Source organism: Saccostrea echinata, unplaced genomic scaffold, assembly GCF_033153115.1.
Source record: "Saccostrea echinata isolate AGI-Se365-2 ecotype Australia unplaced genomic scaffold, CSIRO_AGI_Sech_v1 ptg000058l, whole genome shotgun sequence".
In the NCBI taxonomy this organism is placed as follows: domain Eukaryota; kingdom Metazoa; phylum Mollusca; class Bivalvia; order Ostreida; family Ostreidae; genus Saccostrea; species Saccostrea echinata.
Genome location: NW_026889807.1, coordinates 1,216,840 through 1,237,250, shown reverse-complemented (window position 1 = coordinate 1,237,250; position 20,411 = coordinate 1,216,840). Strand labels below are relative to the sequence as shown.

At 32.1% G+C, this 20,411-nt stretch overlaps 1 protein-coding gene across 1 annotated transcript in view; it reads right to left on the bottom strand.

Annotated features, from left to right (window-relative positions):
• LOC133174436 (receptor-type tyrosine-protein phosphatase T-like) overlaps positions 1–19,577 on the bottom strand; it is a 350,605-nt gene extending 331,028 nt beyond the window's left edge. Inside the window, exons 1-2 of the mRNA XM_061309561.1 lie at positions 19,462–19,577; positions 14,622–14,852 (exon numbers count right to left, since the gene is read on the bottom strand). Of these exons, the coding sequence (XP_061165545.1) occupies positions 14,622–14,852; positions 19,462–19,525 (295 nt within the window). The 5' untranslated portion in view covers positions 19,526–19,577. The remainder of the gene's footprint in view (positions 1–14,621; positions 14,853–19,461) is intronic.
• Positions 19,578–20,411: the final 834 nt, after the last annotated feature.

Here is a 20,411-nt window from a genome sequence, read left to right as displayed (position 1 = left end):
AGATTATGGCTGCATGTTAATTGACATGCATCATATATAATAAGCTTCATAATAAAAAATAACTATGTTACATGCAGCTTAAAACGTTATCTTTTTTTAAATGCAGGTTTCAACAGGTAGAAATCTAAGTACGACACGTATATTGTTCATTTCTTTACTTCTCACAAATATATCAACAGCAGTGAAGGAGAAAATTCAAGAGTTCTGTACAACAAGATGTTCTTGAAGTGGTTTTTAATCAGATGTGGATATTTAAAAACTAACTTTTAGAAAATTTGAAGTAACAAAATATTACATTTTGAACTTTCATATCTTAATTAAATCAATAACATCAAAGCGTACATTTTTTTTTCAAAACTTTATAATTCCCTCGAAACATTAATGTCTAGAATTTTTGACGTCATAGACAACTCTTTTTTTTTTTTGAATAAGAATTGAACTCTTCAACTAATATACCTTGTCATTGGTCGTCTAAAAATTGTAATAAAAAAATTGTCATCGTTTTCAGAAGTATTCTGAATTTTATACTAAATAAGCTTTTTTTTTTTAAATTGAAAATTGAAAAAGTTTATGTTGTTTTTCGATATCCACCAATCTACTGGAATTGCCAGGGGAACGAATTTCACCGAGTTCAAAGCTGACTTACCTTTTTATTCGAACGAAGCATATTTTAGTTTTTAAAAACTTCTATATGAAAAGAGAAAGTCTTTTGCTGTGGCCTCCAATTTTTGTGATATATCGAAGATGTTTTACAATTTAACAATATTGATTTCCATTCTCATGTTGACTCGATATATCCTTTTAAAGTCAAAATAAAGGACCATTTAAAATCTGACACATCTGTATCATCTTCGGATATTTTATTAGAAAAAAAACATGAATACCAAACGTACAAAAACAATAAGATAAATGCAATGACTTTATTTTTTTCTAATGTCAACTTTACTTATTTATATAGCAGTATACCATAACCACGTGTTATTGGAATTATATCTTCCACTTGATTTGATACACAGGAAGAAGTTCCGCGTAAGGAGACTCTAAAACAAGAAATGCCACTGACAAATAAGTTGATGATTCAAGAATGTCAACAGTCTCATTTAAAGTTAAGATTTTGCAGATTCTATGGTCGATACAGTGGCTTTGTCAGCAAATTCAGTCTATGGTTAAATCGAATGTTGACTGGTAGTTTTCATACAAATTCTTGAGCAATATTTTTTTCACTGAGTTATATACAGATTTTCCTTGTACCCGATCATTACAAGGAGTAAAGGGCGGGTTTGCCCGGTTTGAGGGGTGCCTACACCTCCATGCCTTTTGATCCCATCTCTGATGTTTATGTGGCCACTGTTTGCTCTGCTTCTATAATGTATTTTTCGAATGAACTTTTGAGCGTGATTACCGTTCGTTCTCTTCATAATTCATTGGTGTAGACCGTGTGATAATTATATGATTAAAGAAATCGACGTCATTGCATAGATGGATTTTTATTTTAAAATGAGTATTTCTGTGTTTCTTTAACATAAACATATATCTATTTAAGGCATGTCACTAATGAAATTAGTTATATCAAGGATATTTTGAAAAGTATTTTTTAGATAAGTACCCATAAAGCATGACTAAAAATCTTAAAGAAAATTGGGAATCAGTGTGAATGCTATTGAGCAACGATACAATGATTTTGACCTTTTTACACTTAAATTGTAACTCTTAGGTTAATCACTTTAACCATTTTCATATTTTACTAGATGGTATCTTAGCAATAATTCTAATCCTATTTTACGTAAACTTGTTCAAATATTATCTATCATTGGATAAAACAAAACAAAAAAAAAATGCGCATAAGTAATTATGTGACCTTTTTGCACTAAAAGTGTCAAATTTGGGGGTATTAAAAATCTAAATAGGCAATAAAACAAGTTCTTGTATCAGTCTTTTTATTACTTTAGAGCTGATCGGTCGGAAGCGTCGTGTAGGATGAAATAATGAAAGAAAGAGATGGGGTCGGTGATGTAAATTTGAGGATGTTGGTTAAAATATGCGTTTTTCAAGCAAAAAAACTGTTAATTTTTTCTTGACTTCGTCAATATATCTTCAGTTCTTCGCAAAGTCTGTTCAGTGAATGTGTAAACTTCCTTCTAAAAATATTAATTGAAAAGAACATTTTAAATTCCTTACATATAATAACGAAAAAAAAAAAAAATTCTGAATAAAAATTCATAGGGCTTAAGTTTCAAGATATCAAATTTAATAAATGTGTAGATTTCAAGAATTTCTTCTAAATATCCTTCCACCACAAGAAATAAACCCCAATAAATCTTGTTTCTTTATGATTTTGTAACAAGTTTTTAAATTGATTATTGTATAATTTGCATTGATTAATATAAAATAAGTACTGTATACAGGGAAATTTTCGCCCCCGTTTTATTTTCGCCCCTTTCGCTCTACACACAATTTGGCGAATTGAAAACAGGGCGAATTCAAAAATCACAGTATAATTTGTTAAACATAATTATGACATGGGCGAATTTAAAAATTGTTTGCAAGTGTGAGAGGGCGAGAATAACACGGGGCGAAAATAACCCTGTATACGTAATAAAAATTGAATTGTAATAAATAGTTTCGAAGTGAGATGTTCTCCTTAAACTTTTCCTGAAAGCTGACAAGTGATATACCTTAAGAAGGATAGCTATTTGTAGATAAGAAAAGAAAATATTTTATATTGTGTATTCGTTGACTAAAACTAAATTGGTGCAAAGGATTTTCTTTATATCAATGATCTTGAAACCCGATATCCTTGAACACTACATAAACAAAAACTCTGTGAAGCATAAGTTTGCCTTATTTTCGGAAATTATACTGTCATTTTAATAATTTCCCTGTAAATGCAACCAATCGCTGGATAGTATCTGTTCATGAATCGTTTTATCTACTGGATATATTGGATTGAACACTGTTTGTAATCATCCCTTTCTACATTGTAACTTAAATATGGACCGCTCTCTGACAAAACCGGGTTTAATGACATAAGCGTTGACGTTGAGAAAAACGTGATTATTGTGACGTCAAATTTCGTCAAAAAGTTGAATGTACACGATATACAAATGAATTTATTAAACTTTTTTTCAGTTATTTTCGCAAGCTTTAATATCCTAGTATAATAAATAAGTAACCATACGCCGAAACAAATAGAGTCAGTGTCAGAATTTCTATTTATACGTAAACCCGCCTCTATGAATGTAAAGTGTTATGATCAACCAACATCACGTGCTGAAAAGCCATCTTTATTTGCATTGCGTCACTCGAGCCAGACCTCAAAGCGAGAGAATGGATAAGCACAGAGAGAAGAATGGACGATGAATTATCAGTAAGTTATTTAAGTATAAAATGTTTATACTTTGAAAGTTTGCATCCATGAAAATTGACAATATTAAATGAGTTTGATTATTTTATAATCTTCATGCGTTCACGTAACATACAGCACCTGTTCTATGCAGCATTTACAGGTTGGTAGATCGAAATTATTTTTTTTCTCTCTGAATTTTCATATTTGAAACTGCAGTTCGTGTTAAGATTTTTTTCTCATTGTTCTTCATGTAGACATTTTATATATTCCCAAATCAGCAAATACTCTAAAAGCAAGTTCCACGTTTGCACTGCTGTTTTTTTTTTTTCTGTGTTACACCGCGTTGCTTTTGGATTTTACGTTATATATAAAATTCCTGAATATTTCTCTAAAAGAATAATTAAATCAAATCAATATCTAAACACGTAACATATATTAATGTTATTCCAATGCGCGGATCTTAAGGGGGTCCGGACCCCTCCCCCGAAATTTGCGGAGTAATCAAATATAAATAGTAAACTAACTAAAAATGACCTTGTACCCTCTTCCTCTCCTAAAAAAAACAAGGACACCTATTAAAATAGGAGGAGAAGGAAAGCGGTTGTATTCGTCATCAAGTTATGGTCTAGGTTAATTTTTAGGGGGGTGGAACCCCCCCCCCCCGGAAAATAATCCTAGATCCTTGCTCGATTCCGATACATAATGGAGGGATATAGAGAGAGTGGGATACTAATATACCACCCAAACTTGGCTGGAGTGTCGCTAGCCAAGAGTTTGTGATTCACAAATCATTGGCTAGCAAAGATGGACCAACCCCCGCCCCCTAATAACCAAAATGTGTTTTTAAAAATTTTCTCCGTCAAATCTGTCATTCTTATTTAAGAATTCACATTTACATTAAGAATTCACCCACACATAAACTTACTATAATCGGTTTAGTAGTAGTGTATATTTGTTAGTATCGAATATTTTTTTTCATTAAGTATTCTACAAATATGTAGTGACGACTATTAAAAAATCTTTACTAGGTAAAACTATAGTATCTTTGTTCTTATTGGTTATTATTTTCAACAGCTTTTACAATTTATAAACTATCATCAGTAAACTGTTGGAAACTAACACGAGTTTGTACAAGCATAGAAAGCAAAAGTGTGTAAACAAATACGATTAAATACAAAAAAATAATCAGTTTTTACAGTGTACTATATATAGCTTCAACTTAAACTTAAGTTTAATATTAAATTAAATTTTGACATCTAAACAGCCATGTGTTTTTCCTAGTTTTGGTTTATGAATTTTTGAAGATCGAAAAGTGCATGTCGTTTTAAGATACTAGTATACAAAATCAGGAAAAGCTGGCAAAAGGGGAGATACTACCAAGACAAATTAAAAGCAAAGATATTCACCTAAAATATGTCCCCCCGGGATATGGTTCATTTGATCTTAATAGAGTGTATCATGAAAAGTAACTCAACTTAAACTCCGTCCGAATAGAGGGGGGGGGGGGGGGGGGGTTGACGATAAGTTCATGTCCTTTATCCACTATTCAGGTGCCTGTTGGAAGTATATTACTTAGTTTGTGGTTTGTATTGAAAATAAGTAATTCTTATATACCTGCATATATTAAATATATTTTATTGAATTTTACACAAACTTCCAGTGCTCTTGGAAAGATATGACCTTAAATTGCATAGTGAGAAAAAGAATCATCCTTCAGGCTGTACTATATATAATATCCAAAAGAACCGGGGAAGGGGAGGGGCAATATTTTTACAATTATATACTCAACAATAAAAAACAAAGCTTATTAAAAGTTTTAACCCTAAAAAAAATACTTTACAAAAGAATATACATGTAACGCTAAGTTATGGTTGTTCCCTTTTCAAAAGTAAATTGACTTTTTTGGTTTTGTTTGTTAACATTTTCTTTTAGGCTGAACCCCCCACCCCCAATTTATGCTTGTTAATTATTTATTAACTCGGCAAACATCATTTAAATGGAGTTCTGGTTTATTTACAGGAGCTTGGCAGTTTCAGCGGTCTGCACTTCCCCCGTACACCATGCAATGATCCAGTTACATCACAAAAACTGATTTCCGATACCAATGAGTTAAACCTCATTATGTTCTCCAAATGGAGCCACTCTATTTCTTGACTCTTTGCAAAATCAAGATCTTTGGGTTTCGGATAGACGATATCTAAAAAGCAATTTTTTTTCAAAAAATCTTAACATGAAACTATAGTGTGTAAAGGTACAAATACCCATGGGCCAGATTCAATTCTTCGAACTAGTCGTTTTCTTAATATAGAACTTGCAATTCATCCTGATAATTGCAACTGCCAAAACAAGAAACAGTTTATGATTGGAATGCATGCATTTTAAGTGGCATATTATGACGGGACAGCCGTACAAACAGTATATATGATGCAACTTCAGCGTCATACACTTTGCAGCATAGCTGGTGGATTTGTTTTAATCATAAACTTTTAGAGACCAACTCCATTGATCAGCTTCAAACAATCGTGGACCGTTTTCAGTCGCAATCTCGGCTCCACAGTACCCTGCATTACAGTGGCTTGAATGAAAGACTTTCATAAGCCTCTAAGGGGAAGACAAAAGTACCACTGATTTCAAAGTACAGAGCTTGGTATTGTTCTTAAGAAGAATGAGTTTCATTAGCAGAAGTGAGGATCAGCATATTATATCCCATTGGTCTCTCTCGCAAGCTTTTACCTGGTCAAAAAATTTCCCATAGGGCCTGTCAATCGCTTGAATAACGTACATGTAATGACACAGCTCTGTTTCTCTGTCATCATCATTATTTTCTTTGTCGTTTTCAACAATATTTATTGGAAGCAAGAGGTTTAGTTTACCTTTATGAAATTAAGTTGATACACATAAACATGTATTTATTGTAGTCATTCACTGTGCAACATTTACAGATTTACACACTTAATAATTTAATAATAATTTGATAAATGTCCTTCGTGATATTTTTATTCAAAATGTGTAAAGAAAAAGTTAGGCTAAAATTCTATTTCATCATCAAATTAATCTTAGTCTCTGTTTCTAAGACGTCATTTTTTTTTAATTGAATAACGTCAATGACGTTATTGTTTCAATACAACATGTTGTTTTCAAACACATATATTTTTAAAACTATAGCAAATTAAATCCTCAAATTTTGACTGTGTGTCAAAAATGGGCATTTTATTTCTATGCTAAGCAATAAAAATTAACATTTTTTTTCTTATCTAGTTCAACAATAGATAATGTGATACATGTACACATGTGCAACATAGGTCCCAAACAAACATTTTTCAGTTATTCAACTTCAACAGTAGAATTTCAATAAAGTTCCAGTTAGAACCACAATCAAATGAAGAAAAAAAAATAAAAAAAAAACAAGGGGTTTAGCTCCAATAAAATAAAAAGCAAAACAAAAGCGGCCTCCATATCTGATTTTTCCTGGAATTGTCAACGTCAATCCGGATTTTAAAATTGTGATTTTAACTTTCATTTCCGGAATTCTGTTCTCCATCCGTCTGCTGCAGTGCATCATAATGAGAAGATTCTCCAAGCTTTCCAAGTTCCTGATATTCACCAGGGATATTTCCATCAGGATTTTCATAAATATTATTTGTCTCACATTGTAGAGGAGTAGAGAATTCTTTCGTGATTTGAGCTACCTTTGTTTCCTTTCTTTTCCTTTGAAAATTGAACTTAAAAATGTATCTGATGATTCAATACGTTTCTTTTACTGTGGCACAATTATAAATTAAGCATTTCATTTAAATGAAATTATTCGATAAACTTACATACCATTTCAGACAGATTATTATGATGAAAACTGCAATAACTGTAACGGAAACGAGGACAGCACCGAACGTACTATAAAATCTAAACCGCCAGACTGTTGCTTCCTCTGTGCTTACTGTAATGAACAATTATATAACTTGCTTAAAATGTACTTAATAAAGTACTGTATATTCACTCATTTTCTGTGGTCAAAGTTTCTTGGTATGAGGGTAAAAATAGTCCGTGGTGCTTTGATTTTGTTTTAACAGAGGTGTTGTGTTATTAAATTTCAATGGACCGATGGAGAAATGGCGCACATATTGCTTATTAGTATAATGGTCATGGATTTTTTTTTTTTTTTTTTTTTTTTTTTTTTCAATATTTCGAATCTCTCTTTAATATATTATTTAAGAAATAACCATAAAAACAGATATGGAAAAAAAATCACCAATTCATATTCTTTTTTCCCTCAGTTGTTCTCTTGATAGGAACATATTTAAAAAAAAAATGGGTGATCGTTCCTTTTAAGCTTAGAAGTCTGAGGTAAAGATCCATTACATTGATGTAGAAAAATGTTGTGAAAGAGCCAAGGACGCTGATTTTTTTTTTTTTTTTTTACTTAATCAAAATACATTTATATTCTTAGAAAAAAAAAGATAAAAAGAAGAAGAAAAAAAAACGCATATTCATATAATGCATGGAAATTTAATACTTAAGTATTTTTTTAATTTATAATTTTACTTTCTAATGTAAAGTAGCATCTAATGATAAAAATCAAGGATGCTTTATACATTGAGAGCACCATCACAGATTTCTTAAGTAAATTCACATAAAACAAATTGAAATGAGCAGATTTCAATATCGAGATTGTCCATCATGTGCATCAAAGAGCTTGTATACTTCAGCTTGAATTCAGCTTGTTAATGGTTACTGAGGAACATTGTCTCAATCTAACGTCATTTATTGATTGATTGTATGGTGTTTTACGTTCCGGTGGAGAATTTTTCAATCATAATGAGACATCACCATATACCGATGAAGAGCTTCAAATTTAGACCTATACTCGGAACTCAGGGCATTGAGCAGTGAGGGTTCTTTATCATGCTGACGCCTACCGTGATTCGGGGCCTCGGTTTTTAAGGTCTCATCTGAAAGATCCCCAACGTTCACTCCAAAGTGCCGAGTGCTTGGCGAAGGAACAGTTGCTATCTATTTTTTATCGACTCCAGGTCAGTTGCGGCCGTGATTCGAACACACGACCTTACGATCACGGAGCGAGCGCTCTACCGTCTGAGCTATTGTGACGGTTATTCTTGCAATAATGCCTACTCAAAATCCTTCCTGTTTTTTTTTTTTTTTTTTTTTTTTTTTTTTTTTTTTTTTTTGAGCTCATCCCAGACACGTTCAATGGGTTTGAGTTCTGGTGAGAATGCTGAACATGGAGTATGGAAGGGGGTTATGGTTTATTTGTCTGCAAAAGGTTGAGACAACTCTGGCTACATGCAGCTTCCCAATGTCATATTGCAGATACAGGTTGTTGTTGAACTGGCCATACCTTCTACAGTTATATGAATATTATTTAAATTTCTTACCAATTTCGCACTGATATCCCTGATATCCAGGTTCACACCACTGACACTCCCCAGTTTCTACATGACAATAACGACAATTGTCAGGACAGGGGAGAGAACAATTAGATCCATAGTATCCAGTCCTACAATCTTTAAAAAAAAAAAACAATATCAAAATGTGGTTTTATTCTTAATGCCAGCACAAATTGATTTTTTGATATATGAAATATGGAGATAACGAACAATATTCAAGCCCGAAGTCCATTTATACAATAAAAATCAGGAGAAGCGCAAACACGGGCCCCCAAACCATCAGAGGCGAGATCAGGTATATATATTACTTTCTTCATTACTTATATAGTGTTCTTGCATTGTACACATGTACAACTTTGTTCTGCATCAGTTTTCTGAATAAAAGTGTTGTCAATTTGAATTCGTAGTAGGAAAATTGTAACTTGGTTCTGGTTCTCTTCCAACAAAAATGAATAAATAAGTAAGTAAATAAGAAAAAAAAAAGTTTTAAAAAATGAAAAAAAAAAAAAAAAAAAAAAAAAAAAAAAAAAAAAAAAAAACAACAAACAAAAAAAAAAAACGTTTCAAGAGAATTGCATTTGCTGAGTAATTAACGTGTATTGTAATTTGGTTTTGCGTGAGTGATTTTCAGACTTTATATCCCCAAAAGAGCAGATACATTTCATTCATCATCTTTAAGGATTTTCTCCTCGTTTCATCTTGCAGATCAATTAATGTACATAAATGTATAAAATAATTGTTGTCGTATGAAAAAAATAGACATTTAAGGCCAAGATCTAGTAAATAAAAGGAGCCTACAGATTTCTCAAATTTGAGAAATAAATTCCTTTAATGGAACTTTATAAGTATAGCTTGGTCAAATAAGGTGTTTCGGGGCATAATTTGTAGGTAAACAAGACGAAAAATCATATTTTAAACTTTCATTTTCAATGAAAAAATTAAGAAAACCAGTCATGAGTATGGGAGTTTTTTCCCATATCAGACAAAGTAAATATATCCAGATTGCCTACATTCTCTCAGAAAACGGTATTTTGTGTGTTCTTAGTCTCTCTTTTAAAATAATATTAAATTGGATATAGGTTTCGGGATTACTTTTCACATGATTTCAAATTGAATTCCAGGAAAATACTTTATTTTCTACATGATTCTATTACAGCTGTAAAGTACGGGAAAAAAGAAAGTTTAATTTGATTAGGACGTCATAATGGATCTAGCATCAAAAAGGCAGTCTAAAATCATTTACTAGATCTTGACCTTAAGACTTTTTTTCATAAAAATAAATAAATAAATATATATATATATATATATATATATATATATATATATATATATATATATATATATATATATATATATATATATATATATATATATATATATATATAAATTAAAGTTTTTGATGACAACGTGTATCATCAATAAAGGACAGATCTGAATGACAAATAGTTTGCAATCTAATTTTATTTAGGCAGGAGATAATCCTTATTTTTCTAGTTTATGTAGATATTTGGTCAACAGAGAATAATTTCTTTTTGCAATACATGTACATATATAGAGAGAGAAATATTCTTTGTGACATCCAAATGTATTGAAAAAATGGTACCGGTAAATAGTTTTGACTTTGATCGGGTGAAAATAACCAATCCGATGGACTTCAATGTAAATGTATTTTGTATCAATATACATCAAAATTGTTCATCAAGCATTTACTAATTAAATTAAGACTAAAAGAAGAATTGTTTTTCTACTATCTAGAATCTTGATTTGTGAGTCCATGGAAACAAAAGGAAAGCTGAGTCTTTTTGGCAGGTGAGTTGAAACTTCCTGTATTAGCCAATGAAGAAAGCATACATGTACATTCAATTTGAATTATATAGTGTCATTGTAGAAAACATAAAATACTCATTATATTCATTGTATTAACTCAAATAGTTTTTGAAATCAGTGGAGAACACACTTGTGATTCTGTGTTTCAGGAAAAGAATGGAAGTGCTATTGATATTGGTTTTTATTTAACGTCCCATTCGAGAATATTTCACTCACATGGAGATGTCTTCATTACGCGAAGTGCCTAAACTTTTTACTTATAGAAGGCACCTAGGGCCTTAGCAGTGTAAGATCTTTATCGTGCCCACCTACGGTGACACTGAGCGTCAAATTTTAAGGTCTCATATAAAAGATCCGAGACTTTTACCTCAAAGGAAAGGTGCTTGACGAAGGAATATTCGCTACCTATTAAACGTCTTAGGTTTGATGCGATTCCGGGAACGAGAATCGAAACCGGACCTCCAGATCAAGAAGCAAGAGTGCTTCTACTAGTCCATACCGACCGGTAATTTCTGTATTTGGAATCACTCATAAAGAAATTAACATACTGCACAAATTATTACAAGTTCTAGATTTCTTACCAAATTGACACTGGTATCCCTGATACCCGGGTTCACACAAATGGCATATACCTGTCTCTATATGGCAATTATGACATTTGTCAGGACAGGGAAGAGAACAGTTGGGTCCGTAGTATCCAGTCTTGCAACCTTTAAATAATTAAAGAACATTTAAACATAATATATTTAAACTTATAAGTCCTTCCTCTTGAAGCAGATTCATAATAAGCATACAAATGAATGATTTTTTTATATTAGAAGACGCCTATGTTAAACTGAACATGATGTGATATCATTTAATGTTTGCGTCATTGTGGGGATCTGTATGTTCTCTAAGGATACGACTCGGAATCCAAATTCTAGAATGGGCTGTGGTGTGTTTTGTAGGTGCTGATACTATGCATTGACCAAGTATGCTGGAGAAAATATCTATTGCAGTAGCTATCCTAACCCACAGATGTGATATGAGAAATAACGTTCCTGATGTTATAATGCGTGTGTTTCCAGGTTGCCCCTCTAATTTTAGTTCCGGTTTGTTGGTCCCAAAGCTGGCATAGACAAAAAATCAATCTCTAGTTGACTTTGTAGACTTAAGGAACTGGATACGCGGACTTTCCAGCTTTAAGACATCACAAAGCAATAATGCTGTTGATAAAATCTACCTTCGACATTGCAGTATCTCAACCTAGTGTTATTTAATACATGTATCTAATTATTTTTAAAAGTTCTCAACAAAAATTGTTCCCATTTTTAATCCGAATCAGTTACGGATGATCGCACATCTTATTTTGTCCTTTAAAATGTACTTACAGATAAATTGAAAGCAAAAGATATCAAAATAACTCTTGCTCAAATTTGTTTTAAGAAAGTCATATAGATCAAGAATTATAATATGCTTGTTTTCTTTTTCTGATGTAGTACAATGTATATCTATACATTTTTATATATTAAAAAAATAGAAAAAAATATAAGATTTTCTGTTTTAAAGCTTAGTATACAACATACCATATACTTCCACCTCACATATCTCATTATGTGCATACTTAGAATATCCATCTGGATAAGTAACATTTTCCAATCTTTCGTTATAGTAAATGACGTATTGTCCATCCACAAGACAGGTAATATTGGCGACGGGAGGTATCGTTAATCTGGTATAGTCTGTATCATGGAAACATAAGTGACCATCTTTTCTGTCTGTTGTGTTAGAAATATAAATAGAGAACCCCAGAAATCTTTTTGCGTGGGTATTGAATGCATCTGCAATTTAAAACAATCTGCTTCATTATCAAACACTTACTTATTTATGAAAACTCTTTATACAGTTTTCAAAAAAAGTCATTTTGAAACTTTGGAGCTATTATTGTTATTATTAATGTTGTTTTTTGTAGGTCTCATTATATTATTATTGCTTTTTTTTTTTATTTCTTCTCCGGTAGCATTTGCTTTGTGATCAGGTGACCTGGGTTCGATTCTTGTTCACCGTGTCGCATCCAAGCTAGCACAGCTAGTGACCGTTTATATGTCAAGCGCACCGCACTAGAAGTGAAAGTCTCAGGTCTTTCGGATGAGACATTAAAAACAGAGATCCAGTGACATGGTAGGCGTTGGAAAGATATAGAACCCTCGCTGCCCAATGGCTTTGAATGCGAAGTATAGGTCTAAATTTAAAGCCCTTCATCGGCGTCTCTGTATGAGTGAAAATTTCTCGAATCAATCAATCAATCTTCTCCGGTACTTTTTTGTCCGCGATTGTTCCCTTAAACTGCTCATCCAATTGAGTTGATACAATTTTATAGTTAATAGGCATGTTCTATAGATGTGCTCGTCGAATATAATTTTGTGCGCGCATGCATGCACATGCGAGCGCGTGTGATGTGTAAAATGATTGATATAATTGAAAAGACTTTTTTTGTTTTCTCTATATCTTCTTAAATGCATTAAAACTCAAAATATGAATATCTCTAAGTAGTATGCACAAGACGATGTTGTTACTATAACGGGAGACCCTTTGGCTGATATTGGTGTCTGGAGCTTATACAGGAGTGATATGAAAAGGGTATGTTTGTTTGATTGAATCTCGTTTAACGTCCCTCTCGAGAATTTTTCACTCATATGGAGACGCCACCACTTGCCTGTGGAGAGCTGCAAATTTTGTCATATACTCGGCACTTACAGCCATTGAGCAGTGAGGGATCTTTTTCGTGCCAGCACCTACTGCGACACGGGACCTCGGTTTATGCGGTCTCACCCGAAGGACCGGTCTCCACGTCCTACAGTGGGATTCGAACCCGCGACGTAAGGATCAACTCCTTATTCCGCGACTCTAAAACAGATGCTCTAACCACTGCGCCATGCGGGCGACTGAAAACGGTATATATTGTTTTCTACATACTAATGTATTATTGTTGATTTGAATTGATATATGTTCATTTCATGATAACCTAGTCAACATTTATCAAGTTGTATTTTTCAAGTAATTGTGTTCTGTAGTTACTGATCTGTAGAAAAACATAATAACATGTACATTGTGCGTGTTTTTTTTTTTATCACACCCTGTATCAGCCCTTGACCCAAATCAGCCCATGGGTCTTCGACCCTCTTGTTTATATCGGTGTCCTGGGCTAATACGGGATGTGGTTTCAAAAAAGGTATGTATTCTTCTCTCTTTAATTATAGATTTTCACATATCTGTACTCTTGATCAAGAGATTCTTCAATATTTTTTTTCGTACAAACTGGAAATAAGAAAAGCATCGATGACAATACTATTTTTAAAGTGAAAAACATTGCTGGAGACCGAATAACGTTTTGGTAGGCGTGTAATTTTTAACCTCCTAACACTTAGTAAAATGTAACGAAAATACCTTTTCCAAGCAGTGTTTAAAAAATGAAAATTGTGGTAGAGTACTTTTTGAAATCTGAGACAAGCTTCGTATGTTTAATGTTAACTTTTGCAGTTCACTTCTTCGTTCTATTTCAAAATACATAAGAGGTAGATGAATATTACAATAATTCGCCATTTCTTCTTTATTTTTTTTCCCTTGAAAGGAATATTTGGTTTTTCTCAAAGGAAGAAAAAGATATGTGATAGTAAATCTACTACAAACATAATAATGACAGATTAAGACCAAGTTACTATCCACAAACTCACATATCTAGGTTTACATTTTTTAATTATTTATTTTATCATACCATTTTTGCAACAACCACAAAGTTGATTATCACGAAAAGAATCGAAACAGTTACAACAGAAAATGTATGAAAATATATAACTTGTGGAAGAATGAAAAAAGAAATAAAGAAGCTTGCTGTTTATTTTTAAAATTTATTGCAAAATGATCGCCTTAGGATTCAAATAATCTAAAGTTTAAATCAAAGAACTATATTATTATTATTAATACTTAATCCTGAAGTATCAGGACTTAAAACTTAAAAAAACCATTTTGACACGTTCTAAGATAATTTTGTCAGAAAAGATACTTACTCCATACATCATTATCTGTCTTGTAATATATCCTTATGTCATGGATGCTGTAGACTGATGTCAGGTTTACCCACCAGGTGGCAGTTCTGTGTTTTACAGCTGATATAACACATTGTCCTCCCAGTTCAGTTAGGTTAGACTTCAGACCATCTACGGCATTGCTGGAGTCATATATGTCCTCTAGTTTTAAAGGATTTGATTGCCATGTTGGTTTATTCAGGGCAACATTGACTAAAATGGCAAAAATCTTCAGTTGATATGGATTATTAATAGCTTAAGAGAGGGAAATTATATTTAAAAATAAGTTTTTCCTACTTATGACTTTGAAAAAAAGGGGAAACTCCAATTCAGCTCTAAATTATGTAGGATTTTGAATCTAGTTGTAAAAAAAAATAATCTATACAATATGTAAATCTTTGCAGGCTGATGATTCAAAGTTAAACGAATACATTATTTACTTAGACAATTGCATAAAATATGAATTTTCCTGTCCCTTTGAGCTTTAAAAGGACAGACAATGCTAAAAAGAATTGATTGTATGATAATGTTATACCCAAGTAAACTCAAACGTGCAATAGAATATACTATATTGCGTTAAAATTTATCATGTATATTGTAAAAGAGTACAAGGATCTGATTTCTGTCTGCATGATATTATTTTTATTCATAACATAATTTAAGAGAAAAATGAATTTTTAGCTGTTGCATACATTTTCAGCGAATCAATGAGTACTTCCAGAACAGCACAAATTAACTCCAAGCACTTTTCATGTGCAGTTGCATACATTTTCAGCGAAAAATGAGTACTTCCAGAACAGCACAAATTAACTCCAAGCACTTTTTATGCGGATTGTTCCTCTTTTAATGTGTATCAATTCTTTATCTAAAGACATGCGTATTCTCGTGCACTGGCGTCATTTTTTTTCTATATCCAGACTAAGAATTCTATCTTACTCAGCTATGTTAAGGAAGGCATGAGTTCACATCAGTGATGCACCGTATGTGAAGTTTCATTGTGACGTCATTGAAAATTTAACAAGCGACAGAAATATATTTAACCACATGGTTTTGCGTAAATAAGATCTTGCATTTATTTATTTTATCAATTATTTATAAAAGCATGTAAAATCACAACATCTGATAACTATACTGCCAAGTTATTAGAAGGAAATCTTGCTTCATAAATGACGTCACTAGCCTTGAGTTGACGCAGTACAAGTGATCTAGAGGAGTGGATCCATTGGTTTAATAATTACAAAAATGCTTGAATAAATATTAAACCATTGCCAATATTTAAATCTAATCAATAAAATTAAAAAGTAAATAATTTATTTAAAACAATAATGTAGATTATTAATATATCCAGTTAATATGAAGCTGCACAAAGACAAAGAATGTAAAGAATATCGCTAACACGATGAGTGTATAACTGATTAGCCTCAAAAGTGCAAGGGCATAGACTAAACTGTTTGAGCTGAAATATGGAATATCAATTGCTCATAGCATGTTTATTTTGAAAAATCCTGGGAGCTGATTCTGGTCGGCATAACATTATTTTTATTCATGACAGAATTCAAGCGAAATGGAAATTCTGGGCTATTAAACGCATTTTCTGCAAAGTTACGGGTATTTTCGAAACAGCTCAAACTAGCTCCCAGCACTCGTCGGGAAGCCGATGTTAATCGTTTTTAAAATGTATCATTTTTTTTCTCTAAAAACATGCGTATGGCCTTGCACTAGCCCCATTTTTTACATTCAGCTGAACAATTCTATTTTTATACAAGTCACGTGACACACAGCTGATACATGCGATGTAACTGGTAACGAGTAAGCCACAAACCTATCCATTTTGGATATCCATATTACCTTTCCTACATTTTTACAGTTACTTGTTACAAAGATTTAAAAAACAAAATGTGTATTATGTACTAATTTAGATCGCATTTTCCATTTCCTTCCTAACATAGCCGAGTAATACTAATCACGCGGCGGCACAAAACTGATGTCTGCGCTTAAATTAGATAAATGCACTGTTTCTCGAAGGCCGTATTTTCGAGTCCTCGTTGAAACTTGATTTTCATCACCAGTAATATTTCTTTGTAAGGTAATTGAACATTTAATGCAATGACGAAAATTAATTTCGATAACCAAGAGTTAGAAATGCGTTTTTCTCCTCTAAATTAAATATTAAGAAATAAGGAAAAAATAAAATTATAAAAGATTATACATAGTACATCTACTACTGTTAATTCACCGATGGAAACAAACAATTTCTTGTCGAAATCAAATTAACCTCATTCACTTTGATATACCTGAAGTACATATGAAATCAGAAGATCAACAGTGCACAATTTTTATCACGCTGAATGACAATACTGACACCCTCTTCCGATTTCAACAGTACAAGTCGCTTAAATGTATTGTAATAAATATTTAGAACATAGGATATCATTATGGGATTTTAATACTTTGGTTTAGCTTTCATTCCTCACAGGAAACTGTTTTATATCATTACAAACTTCAGTTTTTCTAATTGATATCCACCATAGAGGACGTTTTATTCAGGAATAATATCATTGCATAAGGCAAAATTTGTGAGACTTGCAGAACATCTTTCATACCAATAAATACATAAAATGAAGCTGTGTATTATATTTGAATGCTGTAATACTAGGATAATTGTACATAGCTTTATAAGGAATACAATGTATTATCTACTTCATTGCCTTTTATTACATAATTAACCATCTTCCGGATATGCAAGTAATGCAATAAACAACTTCTGGCTTGGTACTATTTTGCACTACTTAGTACTTGCCTACTTAAACAATACTTGACATAATTTCATTTCATACAAATTTCTTCCTCGGCATTAAAAACAAAAATATGGCACAAGCTTGAGGTTACAGACAATATCATTATCTTTAAAGTGGACACGAGCAACGGCAATAGTATACTAAATACATGTATCATATTTAAACAAAGAATCTGATTACTGCTTATCATGAGTGTTCACTGCTATATTTTTTTTCACTTGAAGTACTAGTAATTAAAAGCCTCGTATGATCGTAAATACCTCGCTGAATAGATTTTCTTAAAAAAAAAAAAAAAAAAAAAAAAAAAAAAACACACACACACACAAAATGCAGCAAAAGTCATGCATTTATGAAAAATTCTGAACAAAAATATGTTGAATTTTGTCAAGTATCTATCTGGAACCTTTTGATATTGTGTTTCTTTTTACTTTTTTTTTTTTTTTTTTTTTTTTTTTTTTTTTAATTTTTATTCACTTATACATTCAATAATATTTAGCTAAAAGGCAAGTTTAGGTTTTTGTTATAATAAAAAAAGGGTGGAAGGGGAATAGACTGTGGAATTTTGTAAATATATATATTTCTATAAAACAAATGTGCTGATAAAAGAAATCATTTATTTTGCAATAATAGTATACTTTTGATATTCATGGTTGACAGTTTACTCTTTAAGGTCGTAAATAGCTCCTTCACTTAGAAAGATCATAACTTATATGAACAAGCATTAGATTGTTCCAGATTAAAAATATATCCTGGTCTCTGCAGTGAACGATTTCTGAGAAACCTATGCCTGTCATGTCAGAATTTTAGGTTTTTAAATAACTTATTCTATAGCATGCTATGGAATTTTGGCATGACTGAGAACGACGCCTTTAGAACAGATGATAGAAACGGGGGAAAAAATATGTTTGAATTGATATATATATATATATATATAGTTTTGGATATTTTGGTTGTAAATAACCAAATATAAAATTACAAGAATATTCAGAAATTGTAGATTTTCCATGGGAATAAAAATTCTACTTTTTCTGTCACCCTTAGAAATCTATACAAGTTTTTAATAGTTTAGAGGACATTACTTTGAAAATCTGAAGGAAAAATAAGGAAAAAAAAAACTCATCCATCTTACTTATTTTAACATAACTTTTGATGCTATTTTCATGATTTTTGAAAAAAAGTTTGTTTTTACCAACTGTCCTTAATGCCAAACACAGGATGAAACTCTGCCAGTCAGTTAACTGAAAGTCTGTGGAGAGACGACTGAATGAAAGAGCTCTGCTATTCGGTGACTTTTCTAGACCAATCAGTTAACTGAATGGTTTCGAGCTAGTCTCCAAAACTTTATAAATAGCTATTATATTTATTCAGTTGAGAGAGAGAGAGAGAGGAAGAGAGAGAAAGATATCAAACAGAAAAAAGGTATTTGTTTACTTTCAAAAGGATTGTTTGTTCGTTTATTTGTATGTTGTTTAACGTCCCTCTCGAGAATGTTTCACTCATATGGAGACGCCACCAGTTGCCGGTGGAGAGCTGCAAATTTTGTCATATACTCGGCACTTACGGCCATTGAGCAGTGAGGGATCTTTTTCGTGCCAGCACCTACTCCGACACGGGACCTCGGTTTATACGGTCTCATCCGAAGGACCGGTCTCCACGTCCCACAGTGGGATTCGAACCCGCGACGTAAGGATCAATTCCTTACTCCGCGACTCTAGACCAGACGCTCTAACCACTGCGCCACGCGGGCGACTCAAAAGGATTGAAATTATATTGAATAATGCCTCAACGCATCGTTATGATCATCGAAGAGAATGCAGTTTTAAATCACTTTCATTAAAACCATTGAATGCATGGATTCATCAAAGAATTTTTTCAACGATATGCGTTATTTTATAGGGCACAGTAAACATTTTCTGCTTGATAAAAATACCTCTTATGGCATGCATTAGTTAGCATGATGTGTATAATAACTGTTTAAAAAAAGAATCAATGAATTTCTTTTTTAATAAGTAAAATTAACTTACCATAAGCACGCGTACATCCGATCACCAATGCTAAGCAGTATATTCTAACACTAATGAACACCATTTCAATAAAAATCTGTAAAGTCACTAGAATGCAAAGTAATTAAAAAAAATATCTGCTGAGAGTGAATATTGAACTATTATTCTGATGGCAGAACACTTCATAGTAACTAAACAATAATATACTTTAATGAGTGTTTCATTGAATATAAATCTACGTAAAACGTTTTTGCATTTTTAAGAAAACGGAAGGAAGTTATTTCCTTTATGATGCATGTAACATTATATAAACTCAAATAGTTACATTTAGATAACTAACGATGTGATCTTCTTCTTAACCCATGGCAGGATATGACTGTTGCATAAAACAGGTCCCATTTATCACATTTTCCATATTTGGAGTTAATTATGGCTTTAAAATTAATTTCAAATTAGTATCAAAGTCTATTGTTGTTATCATTGAAATAAGGTTTTTATATGAAATATATGAGAAAATAGTCAATGAATGTAAATATTGTGTAAAAACACAATGATTGAATTATTTACAAATGGTTCATGTTTGTTGCATTGATATTGAATTATTAAAGATTCCAAACCTTGGGTATTTTGCACTTCTAAAATGTGCGGTATTTACCTGAAGATTCTACAAATACCTTTAACATTGTACAAAATATAAAGAAGAACGTACACCTGTTTAGGGGGCAGAACGTGCAATATGCGTGGGCGTGTGAGAGTTATATCGACGTAAAGTTGACGACCTAACGAAACGAAATAGAGCCATCGGATTTTTTTTTTTTCAGTTTTAGTGTGAATGTAACGATTATAATTGCCTACTGTAATTAAATCAGTTTTAGTCGTGATGCCGTTGTGATTACAAAGGTGGAAGGATGAAAAGCCCTATGCTGATGGAACGCTGTTACCCGTCAAACCATTCCAGTTCTTCTCTGACA